This window comes from Arachis hypogaea, chromosome 18, assembly GCF_003086295.3.
Source record: "Arachis hypogaea cultivar Tifrunner chromosome 18, arahy.Tifrunner.gnm2.J5K5, whole genome shotgun sequence".
NCBI lineage: Eukaryota > Viridiplantae > Streptophyta > Magnoliopsida > Fabales > Fabaceae > Arachis > Arachis hypogaea.
Genome location: NC_092053.1, coordinates 103,725,450 through 103,744,691, shown reverse-complemented (window position 1 = coordinate 103,744,691; position 19,242 = coordinate 103,725,450). Strand labels below are relative to the sequence as shown.

Genomic DNA, 19,242 nt, shown 5'->3' with positions numbered 1-19,242 from the left:
AGGTGGGTTTTTACCATCAAGTGCAATGCTGATGGAAGCATAAAGAGGTATAAGGCTAGGTTAGTAGCTAGGGGATATACACAAACCTATGGAGTAGACTATCGAGAGACTTTTACTCCAGTTGCCAAACTGAGCTATGTGCGGATTCTCTTATCTCTTATTACGAATTACAATTGGCCTTTACATCAATTGGATATAAAGAATGCTTTCCTGAATGGGGAGCTAGAGGAAGAGGTGTTCATGAAAGTTCCACTTGGATTTAAGGCTGAACTAGGGAGGAATAAAGTGTGAAAACTACAGAAATCTCTCTATGGATTGAAACAATCACCAAGAGCTTGGTTTGAACGATTTGGAATGGTGGTGAAGGGACTTGGTTATACTCAAAGCCAAGCTGACCATACACTTTTCTATAAACATTCAGCAGCTAATAAAACTGCCATCTTAATTGTATACGTGGATGACATTATTCTGACAGGTGATGATTTTTTGGAGCTAAAAGACTTGAAGGAGAAGCTTGCTGCAGCATTTGAAATTAAAAAACTTGGCTCATTAAAATACTTCCTTGGAATTGAATATTGCAAAGTCTAAGGAAGGCATTTTTATGAACTAACGAAAGTACATCCTAGATCTTTTAAAAGAGATGGAATTACTTGGTTGTAAAGCTGCTGAAACACCTATAGAGCCTAATTTAAAATTGAAGCCAGCTGAACCAGAAAATATAATGGACAAAGGGAGATATCAGCGGTTGGTAGGGAGGCTAATCTATTTATCCCATACACGCTCGGATATAGCCTTTGCTGTGAGCATGGTAAGCCAGTTTATGCATTCACCTGGTCAAGAACACATGGATGTTGTCTTTAGAATCCTAAGGTACTTGAAGGGGTCGCCTGGGAAAGGGTTACTCTACAAAAAGCATGGACATCTTCAAGTAGAAGCTTATACAAATGCGGATTGGGCTGGGAATGTCATGGATAGAAGTTCAACATCTGGGTATTGTACTTTTGTTGGCGGAAACCTGGTTAGTTGGAGGAGTAAAAAACAGAGTGTTGTGGCATGAAGTAGTGCAGAAGCTGAGTTTAGAGCAGTGGCTCATGGAATATGTGAAGCACTATGGGTAGAGAAAATTCTACAAGAACTAAAAGTTTCCATTTCTCTACCAATGAGGTTGTATTGTGACAACAAATCTGTAATTTCTATTTCTCATAATCCAATATTACATGATAGAACTAAATATGTTGAAGTTGACAAGTATTTTATCAGGGAAAATATTGAGAGAGGATAGATTTGCATCTCATATGTTCCAACCACGAAACAATTAGCAGATGTTCTAATTAAAGGATTACCCAAGAAGACTTTTGATAGAATAATAAGAAAGCTGTCAATGAATGATATCTTTAAGCCAGCGTGAGGGGGAGTGTTGACTAGATCAAATCAAAATCAGATTCCTAATTCTTTTCACGAATTTTTTATGTAAATAGAATTAATTATAAATCTTTTTCTTTTTTGGTTTAGCTTAATTTTAGGGATTTTATTATTAGAAATCTTTCCTTTATTTTAGGCTAGTATTTTTCCCTTCTTTCCTATTTTATAGTTATTTCTATTTCTGTAATTTCTCTATAAAGAGGCTGATTCCCTGTACATTTGATAATACAATATATTCAAACACTTTAACTGGGTCCTCTGCAATACTCCCTCAACCTGTTATGCAAGAATGGAAAGCCATCACTAGGCATCGCTTATTGGAGCGATATGGCATGACCGAAGTAAGTACCCTCTACCCGTCAAGTTGTTCAGCTTTCAACTTTGCATAGAATTACTTACAATGAATTTCACTATTCCCTCAATAATTTTGTGATGGTTATACTTAAAGCATCTTATGTTATTATGCAAATTCTTTGATTGAAACTTTTGGTGAAAAGGGCTATCTTGTTGGGACACCTGATGAGTTCAAGTCTGCTCTTTCAGAATCTTTCTTGGCTCGAAAATCGGGCATTATTAATGTTATTGTTGATCCTTACACTGGTTTAGAGAGTGGGAGACTGCAACACAAGAACTAATTTCCAAATTATCTGTATTATACTGAAACTATATACGTTTTCTGTTGTTTTTATTTTTAGATTTCAAATTTCAATAACACAAATTACATAGCCTTGTGGTTTTCTATGGTGCACCATGATATGATAAAGACACAAACTATATTCCATGAATCCACACAAACATAAAATATTACATTATCATAATGAAAACTTGAACGATGGAAACTGAATTATATATATATTTATTACTATTATTTCTAATTCATTTTATCCATTACTCTTTTGGTATGTTCTTAAAATAAGGTATTTTAAAAGTTAAAAAAATAAAGAGAATGTATTTTTGGTACAATTTGTATATAAATGAACAAAAGAATAATAGTGACAAAATAAAATGAATTATAGGAATATATTTCATGTTGTAGAATCATTGAATAGGGATTATAAGAATATCTTTCATTGAATATTTATAGTTTTACCGAATTTTCAATTAGTTTCCTATACTTTTTTCTTTTCAATTGGTCCCTATATATTATTTTTTTTCAGGGGTATACAAGTAATTTCACAATTCACTAACTTTTTTTAACGTTTAACGTTAACCGGGACTAAATTTAAAAAAAAATAATGTATAGAAATCCAATTAAAAAAAATATAAGGATCTAATTGAAAATTTGGTAAAATTATAAAGACCTACAAAGTAATTAAACCTAAAAATAATTCATTTTTTTATTGACATAATAATTCATGTTTAAGTGATAATAAGTATTTAAAATTTTACAATCCTATATATTTATATTTTATATTTTTATATTATACAAATTATTTATCAATTTAATTATATCTTAATTCTTAAGTTTTTATTTTTTATTTGAAACAAAATGTATACTATAAATTGAGAAAAAATTAAGAAAAAAAACGGCTTTTTGAACAAGAATAAAAAAAAACTGTTTGTTGGCTTAAAAACATGGCCGAATACCAAAACAGAGCATACTAAAATACTAACTCTCCCTGAACAAAAACACAAAAGATACTAACTCTCTATGACAAAAAAAAAATAGAGACACTCGAACACTTTTAAAGTTGAACACTTTGTTTATAGCCTGTCTTCTTAAACTTCTTAAGGAGGAGAGCAAAGATCACATCTTCTTTGCTTTCTTCTTCATCATCATTCTTGGGAAATGATACTTTAAGCTTTTCTTTGGTTTTGTTTTTAGGTTCACTTGTTTTAAATAAGTGATTTCGTATATCAAAAAAATTTAAGTTAAAAAATTTAAAAAAAAATTGTTATTATTATGTGTAACCAAGTCAAAATAAAAATTTATTAACATTATTTATAAATTAATTATTTATATATTAAATTTATTTATTTTCTCATTTTTATTTAATTTAAAATAAATTTAAAAATTTATATTTATATTCAAACTATTCTTTTTTTATACATAATTCTAATTGATAAAAAAATATTTCTTTAATCTTATATTGAACATCTTTAATTATCTTTAATTTTATTATTATTTTAAAATTATTAATTTTTATTTTGATTATATCATCTCATCATATCATACACTATTATTTTCTCTTATTATTTTTTTACATGTATAACTATTATTGTCTCGCCGTCACTACTGTATTGCCTTGTTTTATTCTTCTTTTTTGTTTTCTTCTTCTATTAATCCAGATCGCAATCAATTACCACCATATCATATTACCATTATCGTAGCTTTTATTTTTGTTTATCACTTTTATCCATACATATCCATTGTTATTTTTTTGTTTGATTTAGATATCTAGATGTATAACTATTATAAAATACTTATTTTTCATACTTACTTGTTAAGTCATATTTTATTATTTTAAAAAAATTAAGATATCAAGCATTCAAAAATTTTGTATAGAATAGTTAAATAAAAAATAAAAAAATTATTAGCTATTTAATTTCTTTAATATATAGAATAATTGAATTTAAATTAATTTAGATATAATACTAAAATCGTTATGTTACTATGTGTAACAATGAAGATAAAAATTGATAAATATTTGTAAATTTATTTATTTCTCAATTATATTTAATTTGAAGCAGATATAAAAATTTATATTTAAATAACACTTTCTCTCGCATAATTTTAATAGCTAAAAAAAATTATTTCTTATAATTTTATATTCAACATTTTAAATTATCTTTAGTCTTATTATTCTTTTTTAGAATTTTTAATTTTTTCTTTTATTATTCTTTTTTCTTATCATTATCTATTTACATATGTTTCACCACCACTCTTGTATTAGCTTGTTCTCTCTTCCTTCCTCCGTTTTTATTCTCTTTTTATCTTCTCTTCAATAGCAATTAGTTGCCAACATATATTAATTCATAATTATTATACTCAAAAGTGAATACTACTTTAAAAATAAAAGTTCAAAAAAAATTACGTAACTCTTATGTGAATCATCTACTAAATATAACGAATAAGTAAATTTAACTTTTTTTTATTATGAGTTTTTTTATTATCTAATACATTCAAAGTCACATATTCATTTATGATAAAAGTTAAAAATTAAAGTTAAATGACATTAGTATTTTTTGGTTTAATAAAATTAAAATAAATTACAAAAATAACGATAAAAACTAAAAAAATAGATGACTCTAGAAAAGAATAATGTTAAATTTTATGTCATTATGTATAAAAACAGTGATTTATTTTATTATATTTACTTTTGTACTAAATAACAAAAAAGTTAAATTTTATGTCCATTTTTTATTACTTATGTTACTTATCTATAGTTGTTTAAATTATACTCTATAGTCATTAAGTGGTGTTTTCTTCTAATAAAAAAATAGTTATGAAGTCATTTTCAGTTTTTTTTATAGAAGTACATTCATTATATCATGATTTTAATAATTAATGTAAAATTTAAAAAATTAAATAAATATATATTTATTTTGATTATATTCAAGAGTGAATTATATATATTCCTACTAGTGTATATTCCCGTGTCCTACACGGGATAATACATAAAATTATATAAAAATTTTTATTAAAATTTAAATAAAAATATACATAGTAATTATTATTATAAATATTTTACAACTTAAAAATATTAAAAATAATTAATATTTATTTTAATCAATTTAAATTTATTGAATGATCATCTCATTTGCCCGCTTAAGCAAGTATTTGGAGTTCGAATCTCGCCTTGTGTGTATCACAATCCATTAGTTAGCGACAGACCCTTAATAAACAGAGCATCAATATGTGGTGGATTAATTCTCGACTTGCCAAGTTAGGAAATCCATAGAAAAAAAAGTATATTTGTCTTTAAAATAGATTAATTTTTCATTAATAGAAATACTTATAAATTTTTGTTTTTGTTGAAATTTACTTGGGACAATTTTATTTATTGCTATCGTATTCATTCTTGAAATCAAAATAATATGATCAACATTGTTACTTGTTAAAACTTTACATTTTATGAAATAATTTTTAAATTTTCAAATGCATAAACTTATGTCATTACAAAAGTTATTAGATCGATTAATATTTTTTGGTAATATGATGTATTGAAACACCATCGTTGAGTATTAGTTAGTGTAAAAAGAAACCAATAACAACTTTTGTTATTCAATATAAAATTTATTCTATTAAAAAATAAATTAATATTTTCTAAATTTATAAATACATTTTCTTCTAATTTCTTACACCATTTTATTTGACAATATTTACCATTAAAAAATAGCAAATGACCATACTATCTTACAATATATATGATGTACAAAGTAATTTCTTATTTTAAAATTAATTTTGGTTAGTAAGATAAAATTTAAAATATTTTTTTATTTTCTTACTCAAATTTAAATTTAAATTTAGAATTGATTAACAATTCATCATTTTTTTAATTTCAATAAAAAATAAATTAGTTAGATACAAAATATTCATCATTTAATAATTTCAATCATTTAAATTTTAATTACCAAAAATTGGATTAAAAATTAATTATAAACTTAATAATCGATAATATATATATATATTAGTACGTAAATAATAATATCCAATGTATTGATTTTTTTTTGACAGAATTAATGCTTAATCTATTGAGTATTGATTTATTATCCAAATTTTTTTTATAAAATTTGTAATATGTGAAAATAGTAATCTTATTTTTTATTATTATTTAAAAAATTCTTCATAATTTTTTAATTATGTAATTAACTTAATTAATAATCTTTATTATTGCTTTTATACTAAAAAAATGTCAATTTATATTATTTACATATTTTTCACTACTAATAAATAAATAAATATTTACACTATTATATTTATTGTCCTAGATAATAACTTAAGTTATTTATTTTGTATGTTAAATTTATTAAATGTTAAGATGAAAAATTAAAATTGTTCAATAAATTATATAAATAGTCATTACAGAAAAGAAAAAATATATATATATCATATATAATAATTCTTGATATATATAGTGTCATGTATATATTAAGATTCTCTATTTTAATTATGTGAGTGATTATTGTTATTTTCACTTTTTCGTTACATTAGAAAATAATATTTAAAACTAAAAAAGAGATAATTAATTTTTTTAATTTGAATTAAAAAATGTCTTGCAAATATATCTAACTTTTACATATACTAAGTGTTATAATATTAAATAGTATAGTATTTACTATAATAATCACTCAAGATATTAATTTAAGATATATTTGGGCCTAGTAAGACCTCAATGCAAGTAAGATCAACTAAAATATATTGTTAGGGTCCCAAAGCAAAAAAAATATTATCCAAAATATATAATTAAACATCTTCAAGTTTATAATCAATCAAACATAAAATATAATCCAAAATATAACTTAAAACTTCTTCAATTATCATTTTTATCCTCTTGTAGATCAATAACATCATATAAATTTGTAAAAAAATGGCTCTACCAAAATAAAAGCTTGACCCAGCAGTAAAGCTTGCCCCGCCCCGCCGAAGCCCGCCAAATCCCGTGGATTAGGCGGTGCAGGATAGGCGGGATTTTTAAGTTTGGTGGTCATAAATTTCCAGCCCAACCCGCATTTTTTGGCGGGTTATGCGACCAGCTCGACAGGTTTCGACCCGTTTGCCACCCCTAGTCTCCATCAATTTTCGCGTGGCAGGTCGTGAGGATTTCAGGAGTCCCCATCTAACTCCAAAACGCGAGTAATCCCTAGAAATACCTTTTCGGCTATTTTTGTGATCATCTTTATTGCTAGCATTCATTGGTTCGTGACGTGGAGTTATTCTAGCCACTCAATAAATTCTCATATAATCAAAGTTTAGGTTATATCATTTTTATAAAGTTACATGTATCTTATTATAACAATATTAATAAAAGATAAATGGATAAACACTAAACTATTGTTTGGATATAAGATAAAAAATAAGAGGAAAGAAAATGGAAAGAAAAGTATATTTTTTTGTGTGCTGTTTAGATGAAAAAAATGAATGAAAAGAAAATAGAGAAAAAAAATTTTTTTGCTTAAATGGAAGGAAAAGTAAGAAGAGAAAAAATCATAATAGAGAAAAATTATATTAATGTTTTTATATATTATATATAAATTATAATTCAAATGGTAACTCTATATTTTTATCCATGTTTGCACTTTTGAATCAGTTTTCTTCACAACTTTGAAGAGAAAAAATTTACGTGACCTCCATATACACTTTTATTTTTTCATTCAATTTCTTTGTTGAACCAAATAATGAAAAATTGATTTTTCCATCCATTTTCTTTTTCAGCATGTTATTTCTCTACAAATTCTTCTAATATAAACAATGTATAAATATGTCATCTATTCTATTATATATAACAATAACTAATATCACATATTAGGATAATTTACGTTGATAAACCAAAGTCACCCTAAAATTACCTGAATCCCCTAAACCCAATAACGTTACCTAGTTGTCTCCATTTACATTTCCATATAAATCGAATTTAATAAATTTGAATTAGGGTAATAAGTAGTAAATCTAATTTATATTTAATAATTTACCTCTAACTTATGGTAAAAATGTAAGATACGATGCCAAAAAAAAAAAAAACTAAAGCGACATAAATTTTTTACTAACAAAAAAAATATTTTTTTTTTATTTTTTAGACACGTATCTATCTTTTTAAGTTATACATTTTGATTTATATAAATTAATGATAATTAAATGTACAAAGAAATACTAATTAATAAAGAAATAAAATTTAAGATAAATATGTCCTGAACAAATTGAAATAAAATAAAGACTTTTAATTATGATCATTAATTATAATTACATATATTTACTTCAAGATTTATACTTCGAAAATACAGTATATTAATATTTTGTATTTTTAATTTTTAATTTTATACTATCACAAACATTAGTTACTCTCCAATAATGACAATACTTTTAAAAAAATAAACATAACTAAATGATCTTAAAATTATATAATAATTTTTAACATAACAAAAAAATATACAATTACCTAAAATATAATATTTATGTAGTAACTGAAATTTAATTGTCAATATAAAGTAATATATAATATCATTTTGTAATCAAATAAGTGTTTAATCAAAGAATTTAATATTTATATAATAATATGACAAAATAAATTAAAGTTTGAGTTTAATCATAGCAAGCGTTCAAGTTTAAATTTTTATTAATTTATTTATTTGTGTTAAAGTGAATTGGGCAATAAAAAATTCATAAAAATTTCATATATTGAATTGTAGACAACAATTTATTTATAAATACAAAAAGTGTATTGAATAAATAAGAAATTATTTTATTTTAATTTGGTCCATAATTCACATTATTTGAATTTAGCTCAATATATATGATTTGATTTGATTTGATTTAATTATTAGTTAAAAATATCTCAATTGACTATTTTATTCATAGATTTATTATTTTAATGACTAATAAATTAATCAAATTAATTAATTAATACACACAATAAATTTGGGTTGATAAATTAAAAGAAATTGAATAATTTTAAAAATATATAATGATTTTTAAAATAACAAAAAATATACAATTACCTAAAATATATTATTTTTGTGTAGCAATTAAAATTTAATTGCCAATATAAAAATTATATCTAATATCCTATCATAAACAAATAAGTGTTTAATTAAAAAATTTGATATTTATATAATATAAAAAATAAATTAAAATTTGAGTTTAATCATAGTAAATGCTCAATTTTAAATTTTTATAAATCAAATTTTATCATTTTTTTTCGAAGTAACTTATACAATGAAAATTCCTAACGGATTATTGATACTCAAATAATAGAAATAATATATTAATAAATAAAAAATATTATTAAAAATTAAATATACAGATAAAAATTATAACTTGCAAAAATATCTCTAGAATTTATTACATAAATATTAAAAGTCATGTATTTATATAAATTAAATTATATTAAATTATAAGATATTTAGATATTTAATTAATTTAAAAATAAATAGTATGCCAATTCAAATAATTTAGATTGGTGATAAAAAAGATATATAATCAAATTATATCATATAACATAACATTTCTATAAGTTTCTTTTATAAGAGATTTAATACAAAAATATTTATAACTATCTGTTTAACGTAACCATTTAAATTTTGGTGAATTGTTCCAAAAAACACTTTTTTCGAATTATTTATTGTTAATATCAGGTCAATTTCATAATATTCAATAATGACATAAATGATTATATTTGAACTATAAAATTAACTTAAAATAAAATATAGAAATTGATGAGAACAAAATATTAAGACAAAAAATGATTAAAAGCGTAAAAATAGAAAAAAATCAAATTTAAATAATGTCAAAAAGAATTTAATATATAAAGATGTGAATTGTAAACATAGAGGGATACATATATAAAGAAGAATAGCATGCATGCATAAACGTTTTTTCACTATATCATAATTTGCTCCAGTTATACAATGAATTCAGCGGCAGTCGGCAGCTCAAAAAATTTGCATCGGTGCACCTCGAGCACATGACCTAATTTCTTAAGCCGCAAGTATGTCGAGCACATTGTCATCCAATTTCATCAGCAACGGTAATGCTTAAATTGAGACATTTTCGAGTTATAAACAAACAATCAACGAAACATTATTCATCCATACCTTCTCATTTATCCATAAAAGAAATTTTACGTAAAGAAAAAAAAAGAAAAGAAAAGTTGAAATAGCAAGAGCGATAAAAATGATGATTCTTATCATTTTGTTTGGCCGTCTATATATAGAAGACCAGAAAAATTAATTTATATTTATTGCATTTAATTTGAATAAGCAAGAAATGATCATATTTTAGTTTAGCATTTAATTCACATGATTTGAATTTGACCCAATACATATAATTTAATTTGATTTAATTATTAGTTAAAAATATCTCAATTACTTATTTTATTTATAGATTTATTATTTTAATTATTAATAATTTAATCAAATCAATTAATTAATATACATAAATTATACCTAATTCAATAAATTAAGAAATACTGTTAAAACAAATTGATATAAATTATAATAATTATGTAATATTTAAATATCTAATCAAATCAATTAGTTGATATAATTAATCTCATAATAAATTATATTTAATGAGTTAAAAGAAATAAATCGAGAAACACTCTCAAGAGCATGCAACGTCAGCTCCATCATTAAGTATAGAAATCCGATTTTTATATAACAGAATAGACGTTAATCCATATATAATATATATACAAATTTAATTAGAATAAATAATAATTTATTTATTTTATTTTAGACTTTATAAATGAAAAGACTAATTCACTAATATAACGAATTATAATTAATGTAGTATAATTAATTAAGTAATATAAATTATAATAAATTATATTAAGAAAAGAAATATTTAAATATCTAATCAAATCAATTGGTTGATATAATTAAGTTAGTGCAATAAATTGTATTGAATGAGTTAAAATAATTAAATCGGGAAACACTCTCCGAAGCATGCCATGTCAGCTTCATCATTAAGTGCAGACATCCGATTTTTATATAATAGAATAGATAGATAGATATAATTATAATAAATATATTTTTTATAAAATAATTTAGAATATAAAATAGGAAAGTTCATTTTGGAGGAAAACAGAGTCATGAGAGATCGACACATCACCTTCATTAGTTAGGGGAAAACCCAGTTTTAGTATATTAAGTAGATAGTCAAGAAATAGGCTTAACTTATTCTATAATAAATAGTTTTTTAACCATCAAATCTATAAAAAAGATTCCATCTTTTTATTTCTCCTAAAAGTTAAACATTAAAACTAATGTTAATACTTTTTTTATTAACAGAACTAAAATAAAACATAAAAATAAAACTTGAATAAAAATAAAAATACAAAATTTTAAATCCCAAAATATAAAATGATTATAAGATAAAAAATTACTTAAATATAATTGTTATAAGATACTCCACGAATAAATTCTGATGAATGAATATTGTATATAAAATGAAAATTATTCTGTGTAAATTTTTTCAAAAAAATATTGTCATGTTAAACTATTTTACTTTTATTCTTCTAAAAGCATATCCATAATAAAAAAAATCCGCATGAATAATTTACATCCAATAGAAAACTCTTGATAAAGTTGGTGTGAAAAATGTGTGAAAATTTTTTTTATTCAACATAACTGACCGATGTACGGGAGAAATTTTTTTAATAATAAACTTCTGTAGGATAATATTGAAACTTAAATTTAGACGCCAATTGACATTATATACTGTGTAGGTACCTAGAGTATATTAAAATAGTATGATAAAAGAAAAATTATTTTGTATAAATTTATTTTTTTAAAAATTGTTCCTATTTAACTATTTTATTTTTATTCTTTAAAAATATATCTAGATAAAAAAAATCTGCAACAATAATTTACATCCAATACAAAAATCTTAATCAGATTACTACGAAAAAATGGATAAAAAAATTTAGTTAACGTAACTGATAAAAGAATTTTTTAATAATAAAATTTTCTTTAGGAAGAATATTAGAATATAAATTTAGATACCAATTATTCTTATATTAGTTTTGATATTATATCTAAATAAAGTGAGAAGAATGTAAGAGAACATGAATAAGAAAAGAAAAAAAATTTTCTATTATGCAGTAACAGTAATCTGAGATGATAGATAGTAAAAGAGAAAAGAGATAATTATAGAAGTTTTGTGATTGTGAATTAATGAGATAAAAAAAATGTGAATGTATGTGATAAGAGAGAAAATGAGGTAGTAGAAGTTTTTTAATGTGAAATAACTGACATATAGTGACTTAGAAGAAAGGACAAAATTAAAAAAGAATTTTGGACACTAAACTCATATAATAGCATTATATATTGTTATAGATATTTGAAAATCTTTTAAACATATCTTTAATATTTTCATTATTTTTCAATTGAAATAGCCCATATTTTTGAATAAGTCTATCAATTTTGGATTGTTTGACATAGCTTGTTTCTTCACATGTGATGCTTAGCTTATTTCAATTTTTTTTTTTTGGGCTGTTTCACACATAGCTATCTTCTTGTAATCATTTTGTGTTTTTTCACAACGAAAATAGTTTACGGCTTTGTGATTAAAAGAAACCTTTTTGTAATTTTCATCACTTCATTCCTTTCTTGGTTTAGCTTCATCAACTATTTTGTCAACGCCATTAATGTTCGTGATAATTGTTTTAGTTGGAACATAATTTTCACATTCAACCACATTCCATATTCTTAAGTGTTAGGACTCAATCAATATGATCATGCGATTCTTCCAATAGTCATAGTTATTCCATCTCGTATTAGTGGATAGAGAGACGAGTGTCCTTCGAAATTAAAGCTGACAAGGAGTAGGGTAGGATAGCCCTAATCCTATTCGTAAGTTGAAAATTTTTTTAAAATTTTATCCTACTCTATTTGTGAGTTGAAAATCTCTCAACCCTAACCTTATCCGCACCCTAAAGTTCTAACCCTACTCTATTCGATCCTACCCGCAGAAAAATAAAAAATTTTTAAACAAATATAAAATTCAACCATTTCCAAATTTCATACATATTAATAAAATAGAAAATAAAAAACTAAGTTCAAATTAAAATTAAACAATAAAATTTTAAAGAAACCCAACACACAATTACAAATAATATAATCATCAACTAATTTAGTGGTTATTTCAAGTTTTTATAAAAGGAAGATTGTGAGTTCAACACTGACTTTCTTTACTACATACATAACTTTTACATATATATTATATAATATATTCGGGGTGCCATGAACCCATACCCTACCCTACCCGCAGGCAAACTGCACCGCACCCTACCCTACCCGCAGCGGGTCGGGTAGACAACCCAATCCAAACAAGTTGATCCGGATTGAGTACCTGCGAGTAGGGTATATATTGCTAGTCCTATTCGAAATGGTCATAACTTGTGCTTGTTCTCACCATGATCTATACTCTGAAATCGATAAACTTTTTAGAGAGGTAAAGCTCTAGTGTCACTTGTTAGTGGATAAGCATAAGATAAACATTCTCAAGAGAAAATGAATTAAGTATTAATCACAAATTAAAAATTGTGTGAAATATAAACAAAAACATAAATTGCGAAAATATAAATTTACGCACAAAGGCAACATACTTCTATCTTCCAAGGGTACATAAGCGATCAAACTTCATACATTTAAAATCATATACTTAATATTTTTTGTATCACTTGTTTAAAATAAACAAAAGCTTAAATGCAAGTGATTTCATATTAGAAGTTTTTCAAAGGCTTGAACAAGTTTTCAAGCACCTATAAGAAGCCAACTTTTTATGCTATTTTATAAATGTAACTTAAAGGAAATGTAAAGAGTTTAAGGGTTAAGAAGATATGCAAGAATAATATATATTTTTTTTTCACGGTATCCTCTAATCGGTAGGGTGAAGACTAATCCGTCGCGGATCAGAGTTTCATTTAAGGATTTGTCGTTGACCAATAGGTTGTTGCATGCATAATGTAAGAACCGCAATTAATCAACCGGTTAATTAAGTAATTAATATTGTCCAAATTAGATTCTGAAAAGTTAGAGAGAGAATTTGAGGATTTAAAGGTGATTTTTGGACTCAGTGGATTTTTTGAGTCAGAAAATGTGCTTTCTGCGAAAAACCGTAAAAAACTGCGAACCGGCAGTTAAACCGATTAAACCGGTTCAAGTCTGCCCGGTACCACATGAGAAAAAGTGAAAACCATCAAAAACCTTAGAAAACATTAGAAATAGAAAACCGGGTGTTAATTTTAAAGGTTTGGCCCGAAGTTGGGCCAAACGGGCTAAAAACACTACTGGATTGGACCGGGCCCAAGTTGGGCCCAAGCCCAACATATAAAAGGCTCATTTAATGAACCCAACCCACCATAACACTCACATAAACACACTCACACAGCTGGAAAGAGAGAAAGAAGAGAAACCCTTGGCACTATTCATTTCAATCTTCCGAAGCTCATATCTTGAGCTAGAGAGCTCCGATCGCCGCACTGTTTGCGGCTACGTGTTCCTCGTGAAGAGCTCTACAAAATCCATACAAGAAATTGGAGAGGTGACTACAAAATCTTTTCTATTATTCTCTCCAAAATTTTGGTTCTTTGGGTTTGTGATTAAGTGAGTTTTTTGTGATTTTGGATGTTTAGGTTTGCTCTAATCCTTGCTTAGCCTTGGATTTTTGCTATTAAATCTGTTGGAAAAGGTAAGAGCCATTAAACCCTTGTGAATTTATATTTAATTGAAACTCTAGGTTGATTTGAGGTGATTTGTATGCATATAGTTTGATTATTGTGGCTTTGGGAGCTATTGGAACTTATTTGTGCTTATTGGAGTAGAATTGAAAGCTTGGATTGTGATTGGGAGCTTGTGGTGCTAAATTGGAGTTTTGGTGCATATAGGGAATCGGCCAAGGTATGGTTTTGGTTTCTTCTATGTAGTATATAATATTCATGGACACTTAGGCTAGTGACCCATAGGATAGGTTTGTAATTTATATGTTGTTGATGATTGTTTGGGTTGTTGATGTTGTAAATGTTGATTGAGATAATGGGGTTGGAATGTGATGTATAATGAACTTGTATGAATATGTATGTTATTCATTAATATGGAGTATGAATGAGTTGATGAGAAAGATTAATATTGATGAAATGAGAAATTGTGAATGTGTTGGTGGGAAATTGCTTGATGTGTTGGATATTGATATTCAAGGTTGAGAATGTTAAAATGTAAAGGAAAGAGTAGTAAAAATGGTGCAATATGTCTTAGAGTGTGGAGTTTGATGAGAAATAGAGTTTTGAATGGTTTGGTATAGGTTGGAATGTGTATGGTAAGGAATGGTGGTAATTGTGAAGTTTGGTAAAATTGGGTTTTTGGTGAACTTTTTTTATCATAACTTTTGCCTCAATTTTCAAAATTCGATGAGATTTATTTAAAATTAAAGATCTTTGAAAACCCTTTAAATTGATATAAACTTTGAAAATTTTGGAATTTCGTAGAGGAAGTTATGATCATTCAAAGTTTGTGTTAAAAATCTGAAATTCTACTAATTTGCAGAATTTCATGATTTCTGATATGTGCGAGCGCACATTCTTGTGCGAACGCACAATCTGCGAAAATTTTGACATGTGCGGACACACACACCTATGCGCACACACAGGCAGGGAAATGCGTTCTGTTTGCAGCGCTAGCACAGCTTGTTCACGCACATATCTAAGGATGAATTGCAACCTGTGCATCCGCACATGCACCTGTGCGCACGCACACGTTGGGGAGGCCAGTCTGTTGGGGGCGCTGGCACAGGTTGTGCGAGTGAACAGATTTCGTAAGTTTTGCCACCTGTGCATACACACACCCCTGTGCGTATACACACATTTTAAAACTCTTCGGAGCGTGCACGCGCACACCCCTATGCGGGCGTACACGCCCTGTTTCTCAAAATTTTCTTTGTTTTCAACTGTTCTACCTTCCCAACAAGGTTATAAGCTTCTTTAACACTAATCTTAGACTCTTGGGCCTAGTTTTGGATAGTTAAAACATGGGAAAGAATTGAATGGATCTAGGTGATATTATTGGGAAAAATTAGAAAACCGAAGCCTAGGTTTCTGGCGTGCTGAGAATGGTTTGACTTAGGCGAAGGATGATTGATATATGAAATGAGAAATTATGAATTGTTGATGTTCAGAAACGGAATTGCGGATTGACGGTGGTTGAGATGAGTCGAAGACTCTGAGTGAGATTGATGGATCTGCTTTATACTGAAAATGTTTTCTGAAAACCACTGTACCATTGTTTTATATTGAGATTATAAGACGCTATGCGCCCGGCAGGGACGGTGGTTGGATCCCACCTGTCGAGGTAGCGGCGGCGGCGTAAGGGTGGTGGTTTGTCCCGCTTGCGTTGAGATGTGAGGTTTGTGGCAAGAGTATCCCGCTCGCATCCCTTCGAATCTATAGAGAGTGCAGGCACCGGTACCTGGATAGTGATCCGAGCACTATATCTCAGGGGTTCCCATATGAAAATTCCGAAGGGCGACGTCTCTATGGAGATGTGTCGGGTTGGCAGTTGAACCGACAATGTGATATCACATTCAGTAGGGCAGGCATTCATCATATGCATTTCCAATCTGTGTGCATGCTTTGACTATTTGAAATGGTTTGCCTATTTGTATAACATGCCTATATTGCTATTTGAATTATTGCCTTATATGATTCTACTTGTGTTTTACTTGCATTGTATATTACCTGTGTTTTCTACTAGGATTGAGGAGGTTCGGAAGGCGGTGGCGATGGGATAGCATGGAGGATCGGTTGGTGAAGGCTGTGGGACAGCGGTGCTTAGTTAGAGTAGAAATTCCCTAAGATAGATTGCCTAGTTTATTTAAATTAAGGTTGATATGATTATGCTTATTTGTTTTAGAATGCTTTAAGTTTGAATCTTGTGATGGATATGGAGCTTAGGATTGCTTTTGGCGTCCCGGAGTCTTATATCCTACATCACTGGGCACTGTTACCATACTGAAAACTTCCGATTCTCATACCATATTTCTATTGTGTTTTTTAGATGCAGGTCGCAACCCACCTCGGTGAGTTGCTTTGGATGGTGACAGAAGCAGAGGATCTTGGATTCTTTTGGAGTATTTTTGGTTTATTTTGTTTATACGTCTCTCCTTTTGTATTTTGTTTTTCCTAGAGGCTTACATTTGAGAGAACAAAACTTGTATAAGCTGTTTTTACTGTATGGTTTTGTATACCTGTATATGGCTAGCCAGCTTAAACTCCGCGAGCCGTGGCTAGTTTCATACGATATTATATATTTATCTTTTGTTATATCTTATCTGTTTCTTGTGCCTTAAGCTAGTAGCTTCGTTGGTACATTTTGCGCTTTTCAAATCCAAACTTTGAGCTACAGTTTTCATTGGGCTTCTATATTATACTATTCTTTCTATAAATATTTTTATATATGAGCTTAGAACTGTCGTAATCTCTTATTAACCTTTGCTTTACGATGCGAGGTAAAGCTTAGGCTAATTAGGGTGTTACATTTAGTGGTATCAGAGCAGCTCGTCCTCGTGAGCCTGAGGGATGGACCGATTGTGCTTCATTGCATACTCTATGTGTCTTTTTCTTGGATACTATTAGGTTATCTGTTTGATATTGCATAGCATGCTTGTTTGTGAGTGCCTGTTTGGGATAATTGAAGCACTAGGCTTTTGATATTGAGACTTATCACCTTGATATCGATTGTTTGGTGTAGACAGGAACCCTACATGGCCACTCGCGGACGAGGTCGAACACGTACCCGAGAAAGTAGAAATGAGCAACCAGCTGACAATCATGCCGAATTCATGGCGGCAATGGTGAATCTCGCTAATACCATGGAAGCTAATGCTGCTGCGACTCTGCAAGCTTTGCAGAAGTTAGGCCAACCGGCGGGGAATGGCCATGGGAACGGAGAAGAAAATGCCAATGATAATGTTGAGGGAAACGGCGATAACACGGGAGGAGTTCCGATGACCTTGGTGATGTTTCTCAAGGTTCATCCACCAACTTTTTGAGGATCCACTAATCCTACTGAAGTCGATCACTGGTTTCAGGCTATGGAGCGTGCTTTACAGGCACAGCATGTTCCCCTCAATCAATATTTCGAGTTTGCCACTTATCAGCTAGCGGGAGAGGCCCAGCCCTGGTGGCAAGCAGAGTGTCGCTTGCTACAGCTTCAGAATGCTGACATTCCATGGGAGGTGTTCCAAACGGCCTTTTATAAGAAATATTTTCCTGAGTCTGCAAGGGAAGCAAAGGAGATGGAACTAATGCAGCTGAAGCAAGATTCCCTATCTGTGGTAGATTACACCAACAAGTTTGAGGAACTCTGTAGGTTTTCTAGGGTATGTCAAGGTGCCCCGGACTCTTACGAGAGTTGGAAGTGCATTAAGTACCAGAGGGGTTTAAAGGATAGCATTATGACTGCTGTGGTGGTTATGGAGATCCGTGTCTTCTCCGACTTGGTGAACAAGGCGAGAGTGGTGGAAGAGTATGCCAAGACGGTAGCTTCGTCCAAGGAAACCCATGGAGGGAGCTCTAGTCGGGGGCATGGCAAGTATTTTCATCCTAGAGGGCAAAGCTTCAAAAGAGGAGGATATGCACCTCAAGGGCAAGGAGCCTTTAGAAAGAACACCCATGATCAGATTCAGTGTGGAAAAGGGAGAGGAAATCAGAGTAAGAGTTCTTCGGATTTAGATTGTGATCATTGTGGACGTTTTCATCCATATGATTCTTGCAAGATTGGTATAGGTGGGTGCTTCAACTGTGGCTTGCCTGGTCATTTTGCGAGGGATTGCACACGTAGGAAGAACCCAAGTGCGAGTCAAGGTTAGCACCAGGGGCGAGTCTTTGCTGTGAATGCCAAGGATGCTTCCAAGGCGGATCTGTTTATGAGAGATATATGTCTAATTGGTGATAAGTTCTTAGTTGCATTATATGATACTAGAGCTTCGCATTCGTTTATTTCATTTGCTAAAGTTGAGGAATTAGGCTTGAAAGTGTCAGAGTTACCATTTGATCTACATGTACATACTCCGCATTAGACAGTTATGACTAGGTGGTGCACAAAATTGCAATCATCAACAATGGCGCCAAAGACTTGGTGCTCTCAAACGTGAATCATACTTTGTCA

General features: G+C 28.6%; 1 protein-coding gene across 1 annotated transcript; it reads left to right on the top strand.

The window, feature by feature from the left end:
- Positions 1-640: 640 nt before the first annotated feature.
- LOC112770221 (uncharacterized mitochondrial protein AtMg00810-like) lies at positions 641-2,057 on the top strand. The gene is made up of 3 exons (XM_025814616.1): positions 641-1,018; positions 1,623-1,763; positions 1,920-2,057. Exons 1-3 carry the CDS (start codon positions 641-643, stop codon positions 2,055-2,057), a joined length of 657 nt encoding a protein of 218 aa, XP_025670401.1.
- The last annotated feature ends 17,185 nt before the right edge of the window (positions 2,058-19,242 follow it).

Bases quoted from the DNA above. Each gene is read 5' to 3' on its own strand.
- LOC112770221 (XM_025814616.1), top strand. From the start codon at position 641: ATGGAATTACTTGGTTGTAAAGCTGCTGAAACACCTATAGAGCCTAAT. The intron at 1,019-1,622 runs GTTAGTTGGAGG...TTCTCTATAAAG, and splicing joins CTTTTGTTGGCGGAAACCTG to AGGCTGATTCCCTGTACATT. The intron at 1,764-1,919 runs GTAAGTACCCTC...TTTGGTGAAAAG, and splicing joins AGCGATATGGCATGACCGAA to GGCTATCTTGTTGGGACACC.